This window comes from Strongylocentrotus purpuratus, unplaced genomic scaffold (assembly GCF_000002235.5).
Source record: "Strongylocentrotus purpuratus isolate Spur 01 unplaced genomic scaffold, Spur_5.0 spur5_scaffold_21, whole genome shotgun sequence".
Taxonomy (NCBI): domain Eukaryota; kingdom Metazoa; phylum Echinodermata; class Echinoidea; order Camarodonta; family Strongylocentrotidae; genus Strongylocentrotus; species Strongylocentrotus purpuratus.
In genome coordinates, this window is record NW_022145607.1 from 17,879,958 (window position 1) to 17,907,732 (window position 27,775).

General features: G+C 38.2%; 1 protein-coding gene across 2 annotated transcripts; it reads right to left on the reverse strand.

Moving 5' to 3' along the window:
- Window positions 1-1,296: 1,296 nt before the first annotated feature.
- On the reverse strand, window positions 1,297-26,930 carry LOC100889820. 2 transcript variants are annotated; one of them, XM_030995216.1, is made up of 8 exons: window positions 26,694-26,930; window positions 12,236-12,491; window positions 10,959-11,092; window positions 9,234-9,427; window positions 8,327-8,501; window positions 6,436-7,234; window positions 5,706-5,909; window positions 1,297-5,186 (listed from the first exon to the last, which is right to left on the reverse strand). In XM_030995216.1, the coding sequence occupies exons 1-8, from the start codon at window positions 26,733-26,735 to the stop codon at window positions 3,445-3,447; spliced, it is 3,546 nt and encodes a 1,181-aa protein (XP_030851076.1). In that variant the 5' UTR covers window positions 26,736-26,930; the 3' UTR covers window positions 1,297-3,444. The 2 variants fall into 2 exon arrangements, with proteins under 2 accessions (XP_030851076.1, XP_011673912.2); XM_011675610.2 differs by lacking the exon at window positions 26,694-26,930 and adding an exon at window positions 14,698-14,964.
- Between the last annotated feature and the right edge of the window lie 845 nt (window positions 26,931-27,775).

Below are 27,775 nucleotides of genomic sequence, written 5' to 3' on the forward strand. Positions count from 1 at the left end.
TTTGTCTAAAGTTTTATCTTAAAAATCACATCCATATGTATACTTGCGAAGTACACGGGACAAGCTGTTTCTAAAGCTACCTCACACAATAACAAAAGTAATTCTCAGTTACGTCGCTCCAAAGCTTTGGAATAACCTACCAATAGACCTACATGTACGTCTTCAAAGTTCTTTTGAAGACGTACTTGCATATCTTTTAAATAGTTTGTTATTGTGTTTGTAGGGTAGAACTATTGGGAGTTTTCTTTTCATCACAGTTGTAGAGTATATTTACATTGTAGCTGCGCTATATAAATTAATCTAATTATGTAGATAGATAGATGCTCGTATTGGTTGATTATTGGTTATTGGTGGTTATTTTACCTGACTGCTAAGAAAGCACAAATGCTTGTAAGTAAGCAACCAGACGGCCGTATATACATATAGTTAGAGAACGTCACTTCAAGCTTATGATAAAGACGACCACTTTTTGGTATATATACCATGTCTTTATCATACATCTAAAGTTATAGGATTTTAAATGTAAATATGTTTATCTATATAACAAATAGACACACAATCAAATCAAATCAAATATATATATGCTTGTACGATTGATAGATATATAGATAGAAAAGTGTATGATTAAAACGGTTTCATGTCTCTCATATACTTACAGGATAGTTAAATGGGATAATATGCTCAGTTGGTTGTTGATTAAGGCGATTAGTGAGCTGTTTGCTCGGATATTTGTATAGTTTGTTTAATGTCTGGTATTATTGGTGTTGATTATTTTGGCCCCCCCCCCCCCCTCCGAACTCCCCCATCTCTCTCTCATCTCTTTTACCGTCTCCCTCCCTCTCTGTTTGTTGCAATCTCTTTCGGTATGTCTGCCTCACTGATCCACTCTCTTTCTCTCTCTCTCTCTCTCTCTCTCTCTGTCTCTCTCTCTCTCCATCTCTCTCTGCCTCCCCTTCCTATATCTCTCATTTATATTATATTTTTAGGTTTTTTCTTGGGTTATTTAAATATCTGTCTTCTACATCCCCGAAGGGTTTTTCTCACATAATGATAACCAGAACTATCTGACGGTGTACAAGTATAATCTATGACCCCCTCTCTTTATCTCTATATTCATTTACTAGGACAATTAATGCCACAGAAACGAATGCTAATGCGGATTCAATGTTGTGTGTTTTTTTTTACAGATAAGTAACATTTTGATATGGGACTCTGGCTGGCGCTCTTCAAAAACACATATGTATACAGTTGAAGGTGATAAAAACCAAATACAGAAACAAAATAAGAAACACGTCCTACGTATGAATAGATATGATTTATGTTGATCTCATTTAATTGTTTTCATTCATATATGATAACATGCACTTAAACAGTAAACATAGAACAACATACTACATTCGTATGTCAAATACAATTTTAAAATAACGGACCATGTTCCCCCCTAAACGTTAAAAAACACACGAAGAAGTATGCTAAAACAAGCGATGTGTGCTCTAAGACTTACGTACATGTATGTAACATATGTTATAGTTTAGGTCAACGAAAGTAATAATTGTGAAAGTAAAACAAAACATACATGCGGTATGTCTGTGTTCATATTTAGTAAGAGAGAAAGAGAGAGAGATATATAAATATAGAGAGAGAGAGAGAGAGAGAGAGAGAGAGAGAGTGAGAGAGAGAGAGAGAGAGATAGGGGGACGTACAATAATTGAAGAGACGGGAAAAAGAAAGGTGACATGAACTTGAAAATTTGAAGTAGAAGCAAATGGGGTTGGTAAGCAAGAAAAATTGATAAATGTAGTTATGTTGTTGTTATTATTTCTTAGGCTATACGAGTATGAGTTGATAAGTGGTATCGGCTGAGCAGATTCGTTTGCGTTTAAAATAACTTAATATATACATTGCATTCTCCACTCATAAATTCATATAACGTTCATGTGTTAATCAATTATATCATGACAGATTAATGCAATATTAAAAATGAATATAAGCGAACAATGTGAAATACAGTAATAATCGGCAAAGGTTTAATGGATTGAAAACTTGTAATTTACGTAAAGTATAAAACTAGTTAACTAAACAAATATACAATTCATTGGATTTTCAAACAAAGCATGCTATATAAGCTGTCTTTTCTTGACTTTTAAGGTGTCACGAAATGAACCACAACAGACCGATCAAACATATTATATTCCTTTCAGTGGTTAAGAATCAGTCGGCTTGGAGTTGGGAAGGGTTCGGTTTGGCAGTGTGACCAAGGTATTAGTCACACCGACCAGACCGGCGACACCATGCAACAGACCGATCAAACATACTGTGTTACTTTCAATTACTAAGAATCAGTCGTTTTGGAGTTGGGAAGGGGTCGGTTTGGCAGTGTGACCGGGTCGGTTTGGCAGTGTGACCAAGGTTTCAGTCACACCGACCAGGCCGACACAATGCAGTCCGACAAGAGACCGATCAAACATAATTGTGTTAATACTTTCAATTGCTAAGAATCATTCGGTTTGGAGTTGGGAAGGCGTCGGTTTGGCAGTGTGACCGGGTCGGTTTAGCAGTGTGACCAAGGTATAAGTCACACCGACAAGACCGGCGACACCATGCAGACCGACAACAGACTGAACTCAACATTACTAAACCGAATTGCTAAGAGTCGATCGGTCTGATGTCGGTTTTGTTTGTGTGACGGAAGGAAACGGACTACATGAACTGTTCAATAATCAATGTTTTATCATCCACTTCATAAAAAACAACAACATAGAAATCAGGTACTGACAGCAACGTACAATTCAGCCTAGTATTTTAAATAAATATACCATCAAATGCTTTACCCTACCCATGTGCTCTTGTTTCACATTGCATTTTGTTTCCCAATCATGAATTTCAGACAAATCTGCATATATATATATATATATATACCTTGTAGACATTATGTTACATTGCTTTTGCCGAAGATGTAGAGTACCTTTAATCTAGATACATGTGATTGATATTACACTTTAATGAAGAGAATATATATATATATCTATACACTCTGTAAATGAAAAAAGAGGATCTTTTATCCAAGAAACTTTGCCATGTCGCTTTGTATAAAACTATGAAAGGGATCAGTGGCGCAGCCTGAGTTCAACCATAGATAGGGGCACTGGAAGGAGGGGGCACCGGTCTTTATTACTCAGCAAATGAATACAATTATTTACAGGACACTGATTAGATGAGGGTGCGAGAAGAGGTCCAGGCGTCCTTTTTTTCTCATCCTCCAACTAATTTCCTTTCCCTTTCTATCTTTTTTTTTTCTTTTTCTTTCTTTTCACTTTTGCATCATTCGATTGGGGACACATCTGTGCCATTTCTACCCCCTGCAGTTACGCCACTGTGAAAATGCTTTAGCCAGATAAGTGCTACCAAGTTTGCTTCATGTTGACCTTTGCCACTCACCATCGTCTACTTGGGGTGAGCATACTGCTCAAGGAAGGGCATGAACCTTGGGAAAACATCTTGAGCAGCCACGGATCCCATGATGCAATCCAAATGCATGTAGTTCTCAACTTCAAATCGTTCATAATGCTGATTTGGGTTGACTTCCTGACACCGTTTAAAACTGTCCAGAGTGGTCTCTGGATCCCAGCAGACATTCTTGGCACCACTGAAGTAAAGAATCGGGAGGTCCAGGTGCTTTATGGCCGCCAGATACCTTTCGGAGTCTAGTCTGTGCTTTGAGTTGAAGTCGGGTAGGTACTTGTCATGTCCGTCCTTGTCCACGAGTCGTCCCTTGCGCATACTCAACGAATAGTGCTTGAGTCGGGTAGCATGCACGAAGCCGTTCCATTCTTGTAGCGTGTCGTGTGTGAGCTCGTTGACATTTCTGTGAGACCATAGTAGACTGTATGTGAAGGTTACGCGATGACAGACGTCACTGTCACAGTGTTCCCTTATGTTGGTTGTCAAAGTCGCTACCTTTTCGACGAAGAAGTCGACAATGCGCTGGTTCCATGCACTGGGGTTATCCGGGTAGGCAGTTATGCCCTGTACACCAAGGCCGTATAGGACAGTTGGAAGACGTGCTCGCGACTTTGCACAGTTTATAGCACCAACGGTCAGACTGAAACCTGCCTGTGATGACACGAGGCATCGGATCTTGCCTTGAAGGTGACCGCCAAGTAGAGAGGCATGTGCTGTCACGCCTCCAGCACAATGTGCTAGTAGCTCGAGATCCAGGTGTCCTGTCTTCTCTAGGATGTAGTCTACAACTGGTGGAAGGTCCTTCTCCGCTGCATCACCGATGTACCCTGGCTCTTTGTGTAAAGGTAGCATGACCGAGTAACGCATATCAACAACCCAAACATCAAACTCCTTGGCAACAAGGAATTCAACCATATTGGTATCTACGGTATCTAGGGTGAAGATCCGACTCGACACACCCAGTCCGTGAAGAAGTAGAAGCGGACCTTTAGATCCTCCCTGGAATCGAACCAGGGGAAGTTGGACACCATCGGTGGCTTGGATCCTGTGGACTTCTGGAATTGTCCCGCCAAGATTGAGTTGCCGTTGCTCCCTCGGTTCATTCTTGTGGTGGAATGGAACGCCTAAATCAGATGGATTAAAGGTGCCGTATATGTCCAACAGAACGCCGCTGAAGAAACGTCCGAACCTGATCTTCCACTTTGCCTTCTCTAGATGGCTGTCTGTCTGTGTCACCTCCAAAGTCGTAAGCTGTTGCAAGAAATCAGTGAGCTTAATTTTCAGAGTCCCCGTGCCAACATGCTCACCCTCATCATCAGGTTTGCGAACAGTGACCGCGAGTGTCGTGGTATCTCCAACGCCAATCTCTAAGAAGCAGTTCTTATCGACAATCTTGATGCCTCTGAAGTGGTAAGTCTTCTCATGGTCGTGGAGGTCCATCTCGTAGACCATTTCCCTGATGTCAGGACTCTCGTCGCTCTCTCTGAAAAGACGGAACCTGCCATTGGAAACGGTCATTGGATACTCGGACAATCCCTTGCAAGACACCGTACCATGAAGTGCAGCCCGGTGCTCGTTGTCCACAATGAGCATATGCTCAACGTCATTACTTACAATAGTGAGGACGAACTCACATGGATGATCTACGCCGTCTACGGTCAGATGACCGGCCATACGTTCGGTGAAGCGCAGTCCAGGTTTATTCTTATCCTTAACAGATGATTCTGAAATAAAGATCAATTTTGAAATATTTGTATGGTTGGATGCATCCCATTTGACCAATGTGACTATTGTAAAGCAATCTTTAACAAAACATATGCATTTGTCAGTTTATGCAAGATATGCAATCAATAATGTGATTTATTGTTGATACATCTTTCTGTTAGTAAAGCAGTCTTTGTATCCATATCCTTCCAAAGCCACAAACTAAAGCTATTACCTTTCTGTATGATAGGCATTATCGATATGCGTGTATGATTAATTGTGCCCTTAATTTGTGTATGATGCAGTAATTGAACAGGTAATCCTCATTTTATAATTTAGGCCAAGAAAATACGTAACATTCTTCTTCTAGTTTGCACTCACTCAAATACATATTTTTCGCTCGACAATAAATGACCTAGAAGTGTTCGTATGTTTTATAATTGTGGCTTAATGGACTGTTTAGTCCCTAACATAGTTCCTTATACCATTTTGATCACATCTAAGTGAATTATAATTTTAAAAAATCGTTCAATTCTCACCTATTTCCTTGGTGCTTTCGTAATTGATTGTCCATCCATTCCTGTCAGCCAGGAGCCGAACGCACCTCTCTGCAATGGTCCCAATGGTAAGGGTGGGGTTGACACCCACGCTTCTGGGCATGACTGCACCATCAACTACCAGGAGATTGGGGTAGACACCCACGCCCTCTCCTCTGAAAACTGCTCCAGTGTGGTCAACAACACCTGCAAATTATAAGGGGGAAATTATTTTTAGAGGGATGTGACTCATTCGAATCAAGAGGGAAATATCAGAGTTCATGTTTTTCAGGTGTTTAGCACACCGTACATAAAGTCATTCAATTTTGATCACACAATTCGACAACACAACCCCCCCCCCCCCCCCACCGCAAATATTTTACAATTATATTTTCTTCCCGCTTTTTTAAGTGGATATATTTTCTTTTCGTCGTTTAAGGGTTAAAAGTAAAAGTTTAAAGTACAGGTGTGATAGAACTGAAGATAACATGGGCTCAAAATTAATAGGTGACCGGAACAAATCCGGACCCCAAAATGTTACAACTTTGATAGGAGGCTCATGCACCATGCATGCAAGCAGACTACCCCCCCCCCCCTCCACACACACACACAACAAAAAATATCGAAATCTGGGCCCTTGCCATTTGTGTATGTGTATGCGTTAGCCCTGGATACAAAATCAAATAGATACTCGCATCGTAATTTAAAAGCTTCTCAAATCAAATAAACTTGCCAGTTTTCCCGGACTCGCCCATGCCGCAGCCTCCCAGTGGATGAACAGTGACGATACCCTTTTTGTTCTTCAATTGAGGAATCACGCCATTCCAGAATGGGTTTGCCATCAGCTCGCCTTCTAATGTTGTCGCGGCTTTCCTCGCTGCCTCGTAGATAGCCTGAAAATTATCTTCATCTCCGACACCCGGGTAGTCAACCCAGACGTTTCCGGAAGCCTGATCCTGAACGATACGACCATTGGCCGAGTCGTGGCTCATCGACAGGAATGTAAGCGTGTTCTCATATGCTTTCCCAGTGATGGAGCGGATGAACTCTGCAATTTCGTTCTCGTTTGGGGTTGTGTCTATACCGTTGTTAAGCTTGAGCAGGAGCTTGAAGATATGATCCATCGAAGAGGGCGGGGTGCCATCTTCCAGGAGGTACCCGTCGTCGAGCGATGCATTTGGTTTCCTGCGCACATCGAGGATGCTGGTTATACAAGGTCCTGGACCTTGGGTCGGTGACTTGAGGTCTTCCAACTTGATGCCAACAGGTCGAATCTTTTTTTTCCCGTTGTATGAAAATGTCAGGTGATCACCATTGGTTGTGAAGCGTTGGCCGACTTGGTTTGAGAGGGAGAGACCTCGAGACGCGGAGTTAAGAAGGATCCTGGTGGATCCAAGTGATCCAGCGCCGAAGATGACTGTATGGGCCTTGACGATGCGCTCCTTCTTCTCAAATTTCTTCTGATCAAGACTCTGGTAAAAGACCACCCAATTACCTCCTTCATCATGTCGCATCACAGCATTTACTTGGATCTGTATGGGGTCAGGATAAAAATTGGATTTCATTCCATTAGTCTTCATAATCTATGAATCAGTTCGTAAGCTTTTCATCAAATTCTATTCTCAATCATAGTTACAAATTTTGCCTAGCTCCCTCTGCCTCTGTCTCCTCCACCGTTAATCTCACACTTCTATTTCCGCCCCCTCCTCTCCCTATTACGACCGTGTGTATGACTATGACGTTTGTTTTATCTAATCTTATCCTTTTACTCTAGCCACACCAACGAGACCACCACACCACAAAACTGACAACAGGCCGAGAAAACAATTACTTCATCGACACAAGTCACTAATCAATCTGGGGTCGGTGTGGAGTTGGTGTGGCAGTGCATGTGAGTGAGGTATTAATTTAATGTACAGGGCGTATCATAATAAAGGATATTGAAGTTTAATGACGATTTATATGAAAACTACTGATTTCATAATCAAGCATTTTATGTCTGTTGTAAAGGACAGAATGTCCTCTTTTTAATGACACCCCGATCATACTACTACTGTCACAGTTGACTGAATAACAAAGCATTGCTGTCCACCATGTGAAAGGTGCACTGTGCCAAGTTTGATAACATTTCCTTCTTAGACACATAATCCACTCATTGTTCAGCATTTCAATATGTCTGGGCTGACACAAGCACTAATCTTTAGAATTTATCTGTGAATGCTAACTTGTCACGGTGCACCTTTCACATGGTGGACAGCAATGCTTTGTTATTCAGTCAACTGTGACAGTAGAAGTATGATTGGGGTGTTATTAAAAAGAGGACATTCTGTCCTTTACAACAGACATAAAATGCTTGATTATGAAATCAGTAGTTTTCATATAAATCGTCATTAAACTTCAATATCCTTTATTATGATACGCCCTGTATATTAGAAAGTATTCAAAGTCACCAGGCATGTACCAAACCCAAAATATAAATCACCGTTGGGGTTTCCTGCACGCACACCCCCCTTCTCCCGCCACGCCCCTTCATCTTAAACGCTGGTTTCATATAATGACATAATATTGGCTTTGAGTCGGGTTCAATCACTGTTTTTCAATTGTTATTTAAAGCTTCAGTTTACCTCCGTGAAAATTCTAGCACCGTGAGCATGGGCATCAGGAAGAAAGTTCATGTTGAGAGTATTCTTGGCTCCCGTATTGCAGCCACCAACACAGTTGCCGCAGTTGTTGCAGGCTGGTTGTGGGATACCAGCGACGTTGCTCTTCGTTGTCTTGAAGTTGACGTAGAGAGGTGTCCTAAACGTAAAACAGAAAGGGGAACATCGTTTGTGTATCAGGTTGTCTTAGTGGATACGCCTGCCATGGTGGCCATGAGCACTTTATGCACGTCTGTAAAGAGCTAGAAGGGCGTTAACTTAAAGTAAGTGAGTTAACCCTCCTCTGGCTCCAAACAGACTGGATGCAATATGAAAGTCGAAAAATTGGTGTTTGAGGCAATATAACAAAGGACTATTAAAACAACTGATATTTAATTGCTTGAGTTTGAAATGATATTTTTGTTGGTTTAATAAAGTGAACGTCTATTCATTTTTGAGAGTATTCAACCATCCCAATCCCTAGGTTTGTCTATCCCAGCTGTCTATTCTGTTAATTACGTGCAGTGCACAGTAGTACGGGGGAGAGGAGGCTCTAACCCCCTCCCCTTGAAAATCTGAATACAATTACTAATATTTAGGAAAACGTCACCTCGTACTATCGCTAGAAGGTGATGAATTTGTATTCTGTGTATCTCATGTAGAATATTTTCTGGAATTAGCTATTAAAAAATGTGTGTCATTATCTATCAGATACCTTTACTTGAAAGTTGACATCCATGCAAGAAACGTCAACCTGCTCAAGAAATTGCACCCATAGCCTATGTTGATTCCCTTCACGATCTTAAGAGCTATCACAATGTGAACTTCAGGTCTATCGTAATAGAAGTGTTTTAAAATCTATACTTTGCAGGAACTTTTGATTAGCACTCACTTATAGAAGACATCGTTCACTTTCAGATCCTCGATGTCGGTGACGAAGCCGTGAGCGACCTCCTTCATGGCATCGAGCTTGGGAAGCGACGGATAAGCTTCGGGGTATTCTTGAGGATTCATCATCGCCATGAAGTGCTTGCGATCAACTGAGTTTAGGGTCTCGATGTCGTCCCGTAAAGCCTTTGGCCAAGCCTGAGACAAACAAGATATATTTTTGAGTTAAATTATTATATATATAATACCCTGATTAGTCATTTTTAATTCAATCATCATGAATATCAATGTAGCCTAAAAATCCACACCATCTTACATGTATATTCGTAACAGCCCGAGACGATTGCACAGATTACCAGGCCATTATTGACTGCTATGGATAATAGTCCCTTAGAGCGTAATTGTCAGAGGGTTATTGTCTTAGGGGTTATTGTCAAGGAGGGTACTTGTCTTAGTGGGTACTTGTCCTGGGGGTGATTGTCCTAGGAGGGTGGGGGACTTTTCAAAGAGCCTTGTCTTTGGGGTTAATTTTGCTATAGGTAAATGTGTTAAGGCTTAATTGTCGTAGGAAGTAATAATTGTCCGGGGTGATATTGTCCTAAGGGGTTATTGTCCAAAGGATATTTGTCCTAGGATATGATAGATGTCCTGATGGAATCGCTCTGAGGGGTATTGTACTAGGAGTTAATAATTATGCTACGGTAATTATGCAAGGGGTTAATAATTTTCCGGGGGGGGGGGTCATTCTCCTAGAAGGTAATGATTGTGCCAGGGGGTATTGTCAAAGGGGAAGTCGGTCCATTGAAAATCGAAACTGTATAACTTAATACATTACACGCGTTACATCGAAAAATAAGGCCGTGCAAATATATATTAGATTCAATATTTGTATATAATGTCGTCTCGAGTAAACAATATCCTGAACAGAGTAAACAAATGTATTTTTTCGAGTTAGCAATTACCTCAAAACAATTATTTATTTTGAAGGCCCTTGCCAGGGTAATAGCGTACTGTACTCCGAACAACTTCCTGGCATACCTTTCCTGGTTTGAATGGGAGTGTCATGGTCTAATAGTGGTCTAGAATGCAGTGGTTATACATGACGCACTTGAATAGAAGGTTGGGTTAATTGTTTTAGGTTTGGTTCAGGGCGAAACTAATTTTGCATTTTTGTCATTCTCTGAAGTCTTGTGTGGGAGAATGCTGTTAACCATGTTAACCATTTTACGAAAAATATGATTCATCTTCTTTGGAAATCCTTGAATTTCAAATATGTATGAACTAATAGTAGGCTACTGGTGATGACCCCCCCCCCCCCTCCCTCACGTGTCATGCCTTATTGTAAAATGATGTATTGTGATTTTGTTTAATGCCATACAATTATATTACTCCATGTCAGAATGTTATCGCATCTGCATCATGCATATACACGTTATGTGATTAACCATACAAAAACAAATCAATGTAAGAATGCTGTGAATGAATAAATGAATGCATGAATTAATTTTGAGTATTATCACTTTGAATGTACGAATAAGTATGCTAATAATGTAATCAAGTAACACTTTTAATATTACTCAAAGAGTTGACATGTATTGTAATTGTAGACTATACTGTGTAGTGTGCATTGTCATGATCTCGTGCTTGTCCAAATTGAAATCATCAAATCGTGACAAAAAGATAAAAAACCATGATTAGATATGAAGACAAATACATATTTAGTCCTTACTTTGTCTTCAAAAACTCTTGGATCGGCTTCAAGGCAAACGTTGGCGTTGATGAGCGACGTTCCGCCGAGCCCGACCCCCTGTACCACGGCGACGTCGGGACCAACAACGATATCATAAAGATTTGTAGGTTTGCCTTTAAAAAGAAGGAGAACAATTCTACGTCATCAAGAAAGTTGAATATTTCATGTTTGTTCTGTTTATTTGCTCTAAACTGAGATCATCATGGAGATTTTCCCATTTCTGTAGCTAATTTTGCTATAGAGATATATTCTTTGAACAGAAGATACAAGTAACGCGTGACTTTTAGCAGGATAGCACGATTTTGAAAGCTTTAACAATATAAATACACAGGGGCGGATCTACAGAGGGGGGTTAGGGGGTTTAGCCCCCCCCCCTTAGGCTGCCACGTGAAAATGTGATGTGCACTAACACAATAACATTGTGTTAGTAGATGCCAGTAAAACATCACTTACGGGAGTTCAAAATATACTGGGTACTGAGGAACGATTAAAAGGGAAAGAGATAGGCTTAAGTGGAGAAAGGGTCCAAAGACGTAATATCAACAGGCACGTAGCCACGGGGGGGGGGGGGGGGGGGGGGGGTGACACGTGCCCCCCCCCCCCCAAAAAAGAAGATCGCCGGTTGAACTTTTTTAGACCCATCCCCAGGACGTCGATCAATTACATGTATGTGCCCCCCCCCCCCCCCCCCCCCCAAAAAAAAAAAAAAAAAAAAAAAAAAATCAAACTCTGGCTACGGCCCTGAATATCAACTCATTTAAGAAGATGTTGATAAAGATAGGAAAATGCAACTATTGATTGATGATATATATATATTTTTTTTAACGATTAAAAATGATCACAACAATGCTTTATTAGCATATGCCTATTTGTATTATAAGCCAAGGGATTTAATAAGAAGCAAATGGATTACAAATGGAAAAACTCCCTTCCCGAATTTGAGCCGATGATTGTCATAATAGAGACGGTTACAGAATCCTCGGAGGCGAGTAGGGGGAGGGGGTAGTCGAGTTACAAACCCCAACCCCAACCCAACCTCTTGCCCCTGCCCCGTACATTCTTTGACCCCTTTGAAAAACAGCTTATAGCTGACAAGGGCAATCCATCCCATGAGTGGAGAATAAATAAATAAAAAAAATAAAAATAAAATAAAATAAAAGTACATCTTTGTTAAAGGGAGGGAGGGAGGGGGTGGTGTAGTTTAAAGTTATATATTCATATGAAAGAAGAAATTAATTTATATACATGTAGATTACCTATTTGAACGCATTCGCCATCCGAACTGTTATAAGTCATCTGCATATCTTTCGCTGCTCCCACGTCCTCTTCGAAATCGCCCGGCCACCATTCTCTTCCCTTTTCGAACAGGCACACCTTCTTCCCCGCTCGGGAGCAGCGGCTAGCAGCGATGGACCCGCCATAACCAGAGCCGATTACGATGACGTCATAATAAGGTTTTATGTCACTCAAAGGAGACGATAGGCTGTAATTTGAATAGTCAAATCGATCGTCCTGTGGAAAAAAGATTGGAAAGTGACAAGATAACAATCTTAAGTTGCCATTCAAGTTCCTTACAGAAAAGGGGTATTACAAAGGAAATTATAAATTATATGGAGTGAGTATAATAATGATCATTATTTTCACTTTCTTAGAAAAACACTATATGATAAAATGCTTCAAGGAAATTTATTTTACAAAATAGTTTACCTTCTTACCGAAACTCTCCAACTTTGTTTCATGTGATGATGAAAGTATGGAGCTTAGGATGCAAGCTTAAAATTTAAGATATTATTATCATTATCATAACGAAGTTGCTTTGTTTCCTTCTCCGCATAGTCTTTAAACTGAATGAAGTGATTGGGCTTCTCCCGTGATCTGTTACAAGTGCATATCGGTTGATTTACACTTACAATGATTTTCAGCGTTACTTTCCAGTCATTGCTACTTTTGAAAAGTACATGTAGAGCAAATTAAAAATACTATTTACTTTAAAAAGAGTTCATCAACAATCATAGCTGAATAGGAAAACAAGGAGTCTGCCCCTCCCCCACCCTCAGAATAGGAATATTTTAGCAAGATATAACAGCAAACCATGTGTGTGAGTGTGGGGGGGGGGGGGACTGGAGTGGCGCTTATTTTCAAAAGTCTGAGGGGGCATTTCCCCCTCATCGAGCCGTGCCTTTACTTTACGCTTTAACCTTTGACATTTGACCCTTGACAGCGAGAATGATAGCTATCAGTGGCATGTTCGAAAAGATGACTGCCTACGTCTACATTACCCAAAAGTAATTTATTATTCCTCAATTCTTTGGAACAACATCTCATGAAAACATAAAAATACAAAGGCAGACAAAACAAATTTTAAACGATTGAAGACATTGCAGCCGTTGGAACCATGAGTCCTGACATAAACTATTTAATTGTTTAATGTTTCCTCCTTTTATCTTCCTTTAATTCCCTCCTTAGTGTTATTTTGTGTATGGATTATTTTACGCTTTCTCGCTTTTAATTTTTGCATAGATCTGTTAAGGTGTTGTTCGTGCTTTCTATACGATCCGGTTACTCTCATCTACAGTGCAACAAGTGTCATTGATTTAATGCACGACATGTATTGTTTTTACAGTAGGCAATGAATTATATTTGATTTTAGTTTAAATATTTTTTCAGACAGTATTTTTTTCTTTCGGCCTACATTCCAGCCGTTTGTATTCATTCTATACAATCTAGGAGGTACCTTTGGAAGAGACGCAGATTGTGTGTCTGTACAATGCTATCATGAAAGCACAATTATCATACACAGTCGAATTCAATTCAATTTGATTCTTTTTTTATAAATTCAATTCGAACGCACGACAGCTATACGTACAGTGCGAATTCAACGTTGCATACAATTTGAACCTTGATACATGTTCCACATGTATTTGTACAGCATAGTATTCCTATGGACCTAGTACGTCCATGGTGACACAGTACTGTATTTAGGGCAGGATAATACTGGAGTACATACGAGAAGAAGGACTCAGACCGTCCTCGTCAAAACAGTGTTTCAATGATTAACAAAAACACTTTAATTTTGATATTTTCAGAAAGGTTCGGATATGACGTATGTAGTTTTACTGAATATTGAATGCTCATGTAGAGTAAAAGTTCAGTCTCCTATTATTTGCTAAAAAATATTATAACATCAAAATGTGTGTTTGGATAATAAGTATGATAATATACATGTAACGTATAGGAAATATAAGATTATTAGAACTTCATAGTATGCAGGCTTGAAATTCAATAACGGGAAATAACAAAATGTTAAAGCACTAACCAGCTGTACATCAGTATCATATTGTTATGGATTGTATATATCTGTATTTTCACAAGCTAGTACAAGATTTGGGAGTAAACCAATTTGCTTCGCGAATATCATTAAGGAACTGGAGACCATCAAAATTACGAAGTCGGATCTGGAGACCACCATACACACACGTAACTACAATCTAATTCTGTTTTAAGTAATGATATTTTCTCTCTCTATATATATACATGTATCTGCATTCAATTTGCAAGGCTGTTTTGTAAGGTTACTACTTTAGCATCGCGAAAGTGATATAAAGACCATCATACATTCCATTAACTATAGTCCATGATAAACAAGGCAACCTGAAATAAAAGAGACTCCAGTTTTGTATACATTATTACAGGTGGATGAGAAAAATGTCACACTTACCATAATAACAATCAGACGGAACACTGTGTTTTGATTTCTCTTTCCCCGATTATCAAAATGCTGTGTATATTTTCGATCCGCTATCAAAAACACAGATATAATATATGATAATAATAGTATTGTCTGGATATATACTCGTGAAGGTCCTGCCTCGCCTGCTGTCAGCAGGCTAAATCCTGTTCGGATTGATAGTTGCAGGTAGGAATATGATCTGACTTCACTACCACAACCACAATATCAAGGTTGATACACACTAGTGACCACGATTTGGCATCGTCATTAGCGTTTAGATTTTTCTTTGAATTCGTGTTTAGAGTAAACAATTGCAATGCACTCTATATCGGACCAGCATCCTAGAACACGACTGCATTATGCGAAAATACAGAAGAATTTATGAACAGGATTGGACGAGCTGTAAAACTTATACTAACTTTACCGTTTTTTGTTGGGGGGAGGGGTGAGGGTGAGGATGATGGGGAAGGGGGCGGGTGAGGACAAACAAAATCGAGAAATAACGAGATCAATGAAATATGTAATTAGCACGTACGAAATGTCAACGCATTCCAAGGGCAAACGGGCTGGGATTTCATTGTGGCTAAAAGGCGATTAATTTGGGTATGACGTTCATTGGCGTAGCACTTGGGGTGGGCAGTAAAGCTAACGCCCCCATTCGCATTGCCTAAAACAAGACAGGGAAGGAAACGGAGGTGGGAGGGGAATGGAGATAGAGAGAGAAAGAGAGAGAGAGAGAGAGACGGAGAGAAAAGGGAAGGGGTGAGGCGGGAAAAGAGAGAAAGACAAAGAGACAGAGAGAGAGAAAGAAGGAGTGAAAGAGATAGAAAGACAGAAAGAGAGGTGGAGAGAGAAGAGAGTAATTAGAGAGAGATTAAAGACAGGGATATGGGAGGGACAGGAAAAGGGGAGTGACTATAATCTAGATAGGAAATAACGTGAAATGCTCTCAGTCAATATTACCTTGCATTTCCCCCCCCCCCCTTCAATGGGCTTTTGAAAAGAAAAAAAATCTATTTTACGGGGCAAAAAACACAATACAGGCTCCTTGCATGGACTATTATGATACAACGTCAGTTGACAAATGTAAGGTTGAAGAGAATTAACTAAACGCAGTATACTTTGTGCAATACCTTAGTTTTTGTTCTCGTTATTTTGTTTGCCTTAGTTTAGTTCCGGTTGAAAATCAGCGACCGAAAAAAGATCGGGGTCATGATCCGAGCGATGTCTGACGTAGATAAATAAACGGGTTCGTAGTCCTTTATATATCTCTCTATATCTATTATTTTGATTACCCCCGCCAGATCTGTTCAATAAATAACTTCCTTTCCCTCACGTTATTTACGGTTATCATTTACCATAAATCGCTAACTTGTGTATATCTATTTCTCTCTCCTTAAACCACCTTTCTCTCTCTCTGTATCTCTCTCTCTCTCTCTCTCTCTCTCTCTCTAGCTCCCTCTCTCTCTCGATCATTCAAGGATTACCACCACCACCAATAAAAATGAACGCGTTTTAAAAGTAGTACGTATTGGATGGATAAACAGTTTACTTTAATACACGTCATTTTCGTTCTTGTTCGGGGTTTAACCTCGCATAGCTTATATTGATTAGTTCTTACTGACGATAAGGTTTCATGACGATATTTCCATTGTATCCGGTAATCCGTACTGGTACCGGATATAGATCACATATTTGGCATAATTCGTCCTTCGAAGTAATTTGACTGACAAACAAATATTATTAATCTCATTCTCGAACTTATCGCAATTAAAAATAGTTGTCACTGTTCCTCATAATTGAGTGTGTTTATAAAAGGACTTCAGATAATCACCTAAACTGCTGCATTCACACAAAAAAAGTGAAATGGGGGGAGGGGCGTCCATCCTTGTTCTAGAATCTAGAATGCTGTAATACTGTCGATTTAATATATAAATCTCTCTTTATTCTTCTACTTCTACTTTTTCTGTTCTTTCTTCTTCATCTTCTTCTTCTTCTTCAATCTGCTTCATCTTCTTCTTCTTCTTTTTCTTCTCCTTCTCCTGTTCCTTCTCCTTCTTTTTCTTCTTTCCCTTCTCATTTGCATGCATTCTGACTATTGAATTAGAATTATTCGTAACAGGTGAATGAAATAATTTGTAACGCGAAGCACGTAACAAAGATTTGTGCATTAAGTTTGATTACATTACGAAAATGGCGTATAAATAAAATCTAATGTGTACGTTCGTCTTCAGGAATGTTATGCAATCTATGCACCAACGGCGCGTTCCATTAAAAAGACAGGTGGAAGCTCAGGTCTCAGTCTCAGGTATGAAAACAAGACCTATTTATGAAGCATCTCCATCAATGCATTTCTGGAGTTTGGGCGATCATTCTAAAATGAAAGCAGCTTCTGTCGATGCTTAAAATCTCTGTGAATACATGTACTTGGGGTTGTGTGTACAATATCATGGTGACAAATTCGATTTTTCTCAGCTAGATTTGTGTTCTATATATGTCAAATAGTCCTGTAAGTATTTTTCTCCAGTTTATTTCAATTTGATTTGCCACTACTATACTATCAATCCGCTTCTAATATCAGTTATTCAAACAAGTTTGTTTCTTTAATACGTTATATATTCGACAGCGTCTAATACCATGGCTTGATCTGACTGTAGGCCTACTGCATGTGCGAGACATCTGTGAGAGGGACTTTGATGCGGTTGTCAGCGGCCCGCTTGTTGTGGCGCGGTACCGCGATTATTCAGTAGTTTAAGACGCATCGCACCTGCCCTACTCCACGGTTATCTGCACTGCGGTAACATGAACGAAAAGCCTAGGCGATCCAGGTGTGTACAACAAATATATGAAGATTGAAATTGATAAATTGATATATAGTGTGTATATTTTTATTCCTTTTCTTTTTGAAGTATGCCTATAAGCCCGTTAAATTGCAAGATGTGAACCGTAATCATTTAAAGGCCGTGTAGCTTTGCAAATACTGGTTAACGCCATCTACGTCTTCTTTTGGACAACTGCACGTAAACGAATAGATGGTCAACGTCCGCGAAACAGACCGAAGTTCTCCTCACGCTTGGGTTTCGCGTATGTTGTACGCACGTGATTGATGCGGTCGCCTCGTCCGTAGTCGTATTCGATTGGTCCCGAGTCAGGCCGAGGGAAAGACACGTAGTCTCGTCAGTCTACACTCCCTTTAATGTGCTGACACAGCAGACTCTCAATGAGAGTTGTTTTGGGTCAATCAAGTGGTTCACTGTCTCTTTTAAATATAACCAAATTAGTTCATTCAATAAAATTTACAAATAAATCTATGACCAAAACGAAATAAATAAAGTTTAAAAAAAACTGTCAGAACAAACATCACAAATGTTTTTAAAAAATCGGGACAGGCCGAGAAAAAAATAAAGGTAGGGCACGAAACACTAAACATTGTTCCTTTTTGGCCTAAAGCTGAAAGTCTATTTATTTCAAACGTTTTAAAAGCATATGTAATGCATATCAGAATACAGAACCATTTATGCCTAACTTTATTTCAATTTATTTAATTGATTTATCTCATTTGATTATTTTCATTTGTAGGATAGAACATCCTGATCAGAACGAATGTTGTTTTCAATAGGCTCCTTTCACATTAAAAACGCAAACATAGGCCTACAAAGGCGACTGATATTTATTCGTGTGAGGAGAAGCGCCCTCTCTTGTTCGTACATGTACCCATCATCTAAAACGGGGATTCCCACCTCTCACTGGCGCTGTGTAGAGCCATCCAGGCAGGGTATTTGACGATGACGTGTCAATTGAGCAGACGGTTGTTTACATCTCGCTATCTATTATTATTACGACATCATTGTATGCTTGATCCTCTGATTATCACATAGGTAAGTTGATTCATTATTATCTTGCATACATTGTCTTTCCCAAATTATGTTATTTTGATATACGTGTACTGTTTATCTCTAAACAATTACAGTTGATGAAGGGATAAGACTCAAGTCTAGATCAAATCAGGGTCTCGGGTAGAACAAATCCCGTGCAGGTGTCAATTTTTCAGCGGGACGTGTTCATCGGTTTCTAAAATGTGTCGAAGATGTGTCTGAGTAGTGAGAAGTGACAAGTATGAGCACGATTGATGATCAGATCCAGACAAGCATATTATTACTAGCCTGATGTGTAAGGTATTCATACTGACTAAAGGTCACATTAATCATTTGTATCAACGATTTGGGGATTGATAAAAATGCCAAATTGTAGTCGTGTTCTGCTCAAATCAGAATTATTATTTTTGACTTATCCTCACCAGTATTTGACCTCGTAGTTTAATGTTTATCATGATACGTTGGAACCCACATCATTGTGTATTCCAGTAGAACTAGAAGAGAGTAGTCAAGTGTTGGGTAGGGAGGGGTTTCTACAGAAGTATTTCCATGCTTACAAGTCAAGCAAAGAATATGGTAATTTAGGATTGTTAAAAATAAAATAATACTTATTTTTGTCCTTGCCATCCTGAACTGGTCGACCGCAATTAATGCATTAATGCCGTTGATTAGCCAATTTATCTTCCTATATGGTTTAATACCTACAATTTATTCCGGCTATTCTATGGCTCCGGGCTTTATTTCGTCAAAAGTGACGGGGTTAGGTTTGGAGTTGGATTTGGGGGTATGGGGTAAGAATCTGGTAGGCCTTCAGTTTTCGGTCTATGTCTGTAAATGTACTTCATGATATGTAAATCATTTTTTTATCTTGTGCAGGAAATAAACGTTTATTGAATTTAATTCGGCGGGTGAAGAAAATTACCTCGAAGTAATGAGGATCATGTGTCGAACATTCCACAAAACTTAAACGAAAGTAAGGAAAAATCTATAGATAAAAGCAATCGACAATCAGAGGGAAAGAGAGATAGAGAGAGAGGGCATTGTAGAGCCATGTTGTACTAAGATGGATCTGATCCGATACACATAGGTACAGAAAGAAAGAGAGAGAGAGCGAGAAGCAGAAGCGTTTTGAGAGAGATCATTGTATTCAATCATTTTGCTCCAAATAGTTCTCTCCCGCGTACAAAATCAATGGGAGGGAATTATTTTGGGGGATTCATGTAATGACTGACCAATAAGAAGAAACTTCCGGTGACGTATCTATTTCTCTCAATAAGCGAATGGAACAAGTTTAGATGATTGTTATTAAGATGCTTACGTAATGCTGTACTTCAAATTCATGTTTTCAATATGTTCCACTTACACTATGCTGCTCTTTGATTATCCTGAAAGTGATTTAATTGTGACAGGATTTGCGTAGTTATGTCTTTTGGAGGTTTTGTGTATAATTGTTATCCTCTTTCAAGAGACTTTATTTGTTTATATAATACAATATAACAATGATCTACAAGTATATTATAAACAAACTTACTGCAACTGTATCATAAACATAATATGGAATCCAACTAAGATGACATGAATCATAAACTAAAATATTTACAATCTTTCAGGTTTACTCTTGTAAATTATTTTAAAACTTATACACCTGTATTATGAGCTGTTTTTTAAATGGAAAACAAAAGACCAGATAATTGTATTGGATGTACATGTTTCATAATTAATCTTTCAATTCTTTACGGAATCAACAATCAATAACATTTGGGTGAGATAATGGACACAAATTGTTCATCTTGTAATCAAGTATGTTTTTTTGTTCGTTAGGTGACATCACAACTGGAAGTACCAACGGTGTTTGCTTGAATGTTCATTTGCACAACGGCCACAAGAACAGATCAGAGGAGAACAACTCGATATGGCATCAGCATTTTGTGATCCTTTGGCGCCCTCCCCGTGTGACCAATGCGGGAACGCCACCGAAGGCACCATGCGATGTTCTGTCCGAGACAGCAAGAACCTCTGCCAAGATTGCTTCCAAGGAGTGCCGCAGGCAAGACGAGAAGACATCGGCGATCCAGAATGGGTATGCAACATTCACTTAAACCGTAAGGTCGATATCTATTGCGAAACATGCCGGCTTGGCTGTTGCAAAGAATGCGCAGTCGATGTTCACAAAGGTCACAGCGTGGTCGATGTGTTAAAGCTTTTAGGAAAAATTCGACGCGACCTAACTAAGCAAATGATAGAGGTTGGCGTGAGGGCAGAGAGGCTGTCAGAACTACAACGTAAGATTGAAAGTTCCGTAGGAAAAATTGAAGAAGCCCCTAAATTAGTGGACAAAGTTGTTGATGAAATCAAGGACGAAATTGCACACAACCTACACTTAGATGTTCACATAATCCAATGGGAGACACATCTGAATATAATACAGCAGGAGAAAAGAAGGGACAACATGCTGAAACTTGCGAAAGAAAAGGCCGAGCTTGATATTCAGAGAATCCAGGAACTTCAGCGTGGTATTAGTACCGGTCTTTTAGAAGATGCAGAAAAGAGAAAATGTAAGATACAGAAGGCAGAATCGAAACTACTGGTCGGTCAGCAAGCTTGCGAAAGCGCCAATCTAGAGATTAAATTGTTGCTTGAGTCAACTCCAAAAGAGCTTGCATGCCGCGGAAGACGACTCGGTAGCTTGGTAGAGGCATCCTCGGAGTTTCAGTGCCAGAATGATGTCCTTGATTGCTGCAGAGAGGTTGAGGCTGATCTCCCCAAATTGGAAGTGGAGAAAGATAATTTTTTTCATGGCATCAGACCTTTTTCACCATTATTGAAGACTGTGCTCTGTATTTTTGTCGTATTCTACGTTGCAAATGAAGCAAGATGTGATTACAGATATGAGTACAATCGCTTGCTTTCATCTGAATCGATGACTAGCTTGATCATGTTATGTGCATACTTTACTCATTATTTTGTTGTCAAGTGTTTAGTGTTAATGTTGATACTAGATGGCAGTATGGGTGACCACCCAATTAAAAGGAAAGACAAGAAACTGAAATCTTGCTACAAGATGGCTCAACTGGGTATACAATTTTGGCTACTGACATTTGTTTTCCTCATTTTAGTGAGTTCCCCATTGTATCTATTCCAAGTGAAATCGGTGAGTGCAAACATTGTTTCTATTATGTCAATCTTGCATTCCTGCTCTTCCTTGTATGGTATGAGGAATTCAAAGACATTCAAAGACTTTTGGGATTATCTGAAGCTTTATAAAATTTAAAATTTATGTTTGTTTTACAAAATATCCGAGCAATGCACCTGCTTTGCGCATGATAACTATCAACACTTAACAACGCATGGATTGAGTGTGACATAAGTACAATTTTTTCTAGGCTTGAGGCAGATAATCGTAGCAAAAGAATAGCTTATTAAAAGTGACTTATGGTATCTCAAATTAAAATGCACAAGGTTATATACAAAATAGGGATTGTAATTCACTTGTTTCTGATTTCAGTAGCTTTGAGTGTATTTGTGTGTTAATGTAAACTAGTAGTTTTGTGTTTTTAAAATGATATTATGCGTTTAGATGTATACCCACCTTCGTATGCATATGTCAGAATGGTACGATATAATCCAATCATCGTTAAATCGTTATTCGGCCGTATCTAGATGTGTATACATGTAGCTATATCAGTAATGTGACGATGTTGTAACTTCATGGCACACTTATTGTTAAAATCAGGATAGCCTGTTTGACCATTAGAAAAATTGAAAGATATTAATGAAAAGTGGATTTAAACTAAAACACCGTGTAGAAAAGGAAAACGTACGAATTTAAAATAGTTATTTAAGTTGTCAATCTCACCAGCCTTGTGCTCTTCTTGATTTGCTATTTTTATGAACTTTTTTTATGTGTTGTGAAGTTATAATAACATAGTCTTTATAGATTGTATTCAGAATTTGAATTAATGAGAATGTATAACAATGATAACGTTGCTCAATTTTCCTTTACATTAAATTCCAAGGAAAGAAAATATGAGAGAAAAATAGAAAATCCACATGACATGGTAAAAAGAAAGAAACTTTGAGAAGATGTGTTAGCTTTAATAATGCTTCAGTTTAATGAAAACGGTGAATGATAATAAGAATCATTTATCATTTGTTCATCTGTGGATAGGAATTGTATATAGGTCGTACTCGAAATGTAATAACCAAGAAAAAAAGGTGAATATAATTGAGGAAATGTATGTATTCATGTACATAAATCTCGAGTGCATGCATTTTATATTTGTTGGTCAAGTCCGGGCTCTATAGTCCCATACGTGACCGGCCACATCTAAGATATCAGTGTATAGGATAACTGTATCAAGCTGATAGCCCTAATGGAGCTAGAATCAGACAAAACATCAAATATGATTATATGATTATATGTCAATCATGTTCATAATTTCATAATACAATTCACTATTTCTTGATAAAGTATAAGGCTTGCCTTGTAGTGGAATTGCAATACAACATTCAAACAAAACAACTCTCACTGATTTGGTGAGAAATGCAATCTAATATCTTTGACCTGAGTCAATATATTTGAGCTCTTAACACGATATCAATTCACGTTGACAATTCCATAATACAATTAAAAAATACATGGTAAAGTATGGGACGCACCTTGGCCTTGCCTTTGTACATACTGTATCTCATAGAGGAGAAGTGTTTGATGGCTGCAGCGAAGTTAGAGGAAATATATGATTGGATTGTGTACGACGAATAAAATGAACATTAATTTTAGCATGTTTAGGGGATGATAGGTAGGCCTACTGATCATCATATGAATCTTGATTTACTTGTAAAACAACTTAATGATTCGACCACATCTGTAGATCACATCTGTACATATATTCTTCATAATCCATATAGGATTTGTATAACATGTGTCGTTTTGAATCAAATGAAAATGCAGCAGCAAAAAAAATTAAGTGCTGTTTCTTTCTTCAGATTGTATTGCAGTATGGTAGATTCGTCATATATACCCATTGTAGGAATCTATATGATCATGATGAATATCTTCTTTTCTTCTGGTAAGGAGGTTATGTGCATGTACATAAACAGATCACTATTCGCGTAGTTTAGGCGGCGGAGAAAATTCCTCCTCTTGGGCGTCGGTGTATTATAATGAAACTATATGCTGTATAAAAAATTTAAACATAAAATAACAGGCTTACATAATAGGAAGATTGTTTTTATTAAGCAGTGGAGGAAAGGGTAATGAGTCGTGAGAGGGTTACACACAATTGGTAAGAAGACATAACCACCGACAACCATTGATCAAAAGTCTTTTAGCATAACTTGAAGTGAGCTGACAAGAAATTGTAAATGATTAAACTTTATGCTTTGCATCAACTACATTCATGAATATTATACAAGTGTAAGTACTAAGCTGTATAAGGGATTTTAGTCTTCCACTTTAAAGGCATGTAAATAATTACCAATAAAATAGACTTCCCAAAATATATATGTTTGTAATTTTTATTTTTTATTTTTCACGTACTGTCTGATGGAGACGTTTGAAAATGAGATGCAGAAAGACATTCAATTGAACAGGAGGGCAAACTAAAAGGACATACTTGATGCATGGAGAATGGAGTAAATACAAAAGAAAGAGATAGACAGATATAAAATGTTGGTGACAAATGGCAGTATTTATTTCATTGCTTGTGCCTGTATGTTGTGAAAGTGAAGGTATAGTAGTTTCGAAGAAGCCCCAAATGTACTGAGGTTGCCAGACAATTGAGTGCACTCACTCTTTTGTACCGTGATTTGGGGCCGCTCTAGCCCATAACTTTGCAAAAACTTTGCAGCTACAGAAGCCTATTATCATGGGTATTGAATTTAAGTATGATCATTTGAACAACTCACACACAAATAGATAAGTTGTGAGCTTACCCTTTTTCGAGGACGCCTCCTAGATCTCCATCTATTGAACATGACGATATTTTCTTTCTTCCAGAGCAAAAATAATTCAACAAAAAATACAAATATTCAATACCGGTTGAAAGTGGTCATCTATTCTTTTCCAAAACGCCAAGACTATAATGTCATCCCTAGATAGAAACATCTGAGTCAACGAATGTGGTTACCGTCTCAGTTTCTATAGTCGATAAAACTGTAGCTTTTGGCTTTTCGAGAACCAATGGTTATTATGTCACCCTTGCAGTCCTGCTTTTACATGTATGGTATGCGGAATGCAAATTCAGTCAAGGACTATTGTGATTATCTGAAGCTTTATAAATGTTGAAGTTTTTGTTTGTTATCCAACATATTCGAACAATGCACCTCTGTTATGCATAGTAACTTTCAAAACTTAACAATGCATGGATTAAGTGTGACATAAGCACACGTTTGTGTGGGCCCCAGGCAGATAATCGTAGCAAAGGAGTAGCTTAAAAAGGACTGGTCTAAAATAGTGGTTGTAATTCACTTGCTTCTGATTTCAGTAACTTTGATTGTATTCGTGTGTAAATGTAAATTCATGTAGTCTATTTTTGTCGAAAGGATATTATGCATGTAAATGTAGACCCACCTTCGTACGTTTATGTCACAATAATTATAATCCAATTATCGTTAAATCGTTACTCGGCCGTTTCAAGACGTTTGTAGCTATATTAATAATGGTATGATGTTGTAAATTCAACGTACACGTAATGTTAAAATCAGGATAACCTGTTTGGCCCTTAGCGAAATGGAAAGTGGAAAAAACAATGAATAAAAGGAAAACGTACACATTTAAAATAGTTATTTAAGTTGTCTATCTGGCCGTGATGTTTTGATATACGTTATGCTCTTCTTTATTTGCTAATTGACACATTTTTTTTTCATGGATTGTTTCATGTGTTGTGAAGTTATAATAATATAGTCTTTATTTTTAGATTGTAATCAAAATTTAAATAGATTAGAGTATACTAACAATGATCACGTTGCTAAACTGAAATTCCCTTAATATATTTCCAGGGAAACATAGTATTGGAGAAAACCAGATCATCCACATGTTTAATGTTTAATGAAAACGATGAATGGTAATACGAATCATTAACTATTTGTCCATCTGTGTATGTGAATTGTATATAGGTCGTACTTGTTATGTAATCACAAAACAAAAATGTGTAAATAATTGAAAAAAAGTATATATAATTGAGAAAATGTATATATCATGGAGAAAATGTATATATAATTGAGATAATTATTCATGTACATAAATCTCGACTGATGTATTTGATATGTATTTGTTGGTCAAGTCTATAGCTCTATGGTCCCATATGTTACCGATCACATCTAAGATATCAGTGTATATGATGACTGTATCAAACTGATAGCACTAATGGAGCTTCGATCAGACTAAACATCAAATATGATTATATCGTTTCATGTAAAGTAATGTTCACAATTTCATAATACAATTCACGAACACTTGGTAACGAACGAGGCTTGCCATGTAATGGAATTGCAATAGAACATTCAAACAAAACAACTGTCACTGATTTGGTGATAAATGCAATCTAATATCTTTGAGCTGACAAGAAATTGTAAATGAGTAAACTGTATGCTTTGCATCAACGACATTCAGTGTTAGCACTAAGCTGTATATTGGATTTTAGTCTTCCACTTTAAAGGCATGTAAATAATTACCAATAAAATAAACTTCCCAAAATATATATGTTTGTAATTTTTATTTTTTATTTTTCACGTACTGTCTGATGGAGACGTTTGAAAATGAGATGTAGAACAGGAGGACAAAATAAAAGGACATACTTGATGCATGGAGAATGGAGTAAATATAAAAGAAAGAGATAGACAGATATAAAATGTTGGTGATAAATGGCAGTATGTATTACATTGCTTGTGCTTGTATGTTGTGAAAGTGAAAATATAGTAGTTTCAAAGAAGCCCCAAGCGGCCCCAAATATACTGAGGTTGCTAGACAATCGATTGCCCTCACCTTTTTTACCGTGATTTGGAGCCGCTCTATAGCCCTATAAGTGCAGATGTCTAGTATCATGGTTATTGATTTAAAGCATGATAATTTGAACAACTCACACACAAATAAATAAGTTGTGAGCTTACCCTTTTTCGAGGACGCCTCCTAGATCTCCATCTCGCGAACATGACGAAATTTTCCTTCTTCCAGAGCACAAATAACTCAACAAAAAATATAAATATTCAATACCGGTTAAAAGTGGTCATCTATTTTTTCCAACCGCCAAGACTATAATGTCAACCCTAGATAGAAACATCTGAGTCAACGAATGTGGTTACCGTCTCAGTTTCTATAGTCGATAAAACTGTAGCTTTTGGCTTTTCGGGAACCAATGGCCACCAACGGTCTTAGCAAACGAGATTTATTTCGAAATGAAGCTAGAAGAAGTTTTTTTAAAAGTTGGATTAACCTGAGAGTTGCTAAGTACTGGCAGCCATTCTATGTTTTTATTACAGGGAGGTAGCCATGGCAACAGAATTGCCAGATGCGTTTTAAACCCGATTCAGTGAAAATGAAATTACATCAGTTCCTTGCTATTATTTTCTTTTTGCGTGATAAAACGTTGAAGTTTCACTGTTCCTCACACACCCCTTCTTCTTCTTCTCTCTCTCTCTCTCTCTCTCTCTCTCCCCCCCTCTCTCTCTCTCTCTCTCTCTCTCTCTCTGTTTTCCTCATCAGTATAAGTAATCAACATTATCATGACTGTCAGCAATGTACCGATCCAATATCACATGAAGTAAGTAAGTAGTAATATTTATATTCCAGAATACATAGATCATCAGCTGAATACGGACTTTTCTATTAATGAAACTGGAAGGGGAATCCCATGACGTTGATATATTATTATTATAATTATTATTATTACTCACTAAATACGCGTCCTAAATACTCCCTTCTGTCATTTTCTCTGTAAATAATCTTCATTGTGTTTTATTTTTTATGCATTGCGTTTTTGTTTTATTATTTCCTTTTCTTTTCACTCTCCTTTATTTCTCTTTCCTTCCCCTTCGCTGAAACTATAACATCGCATGAATATCCATTTCTTTCTTTCCTCACATTTTAATCAAACACTGCTTCACTTTTCTCTCGTACACACTTGCCATCCCCTCCACTCCACTATCTCCCTCTCCCTCCACCTCTCTCTCTCTCTCTCTCTTCTCTCTCTCTT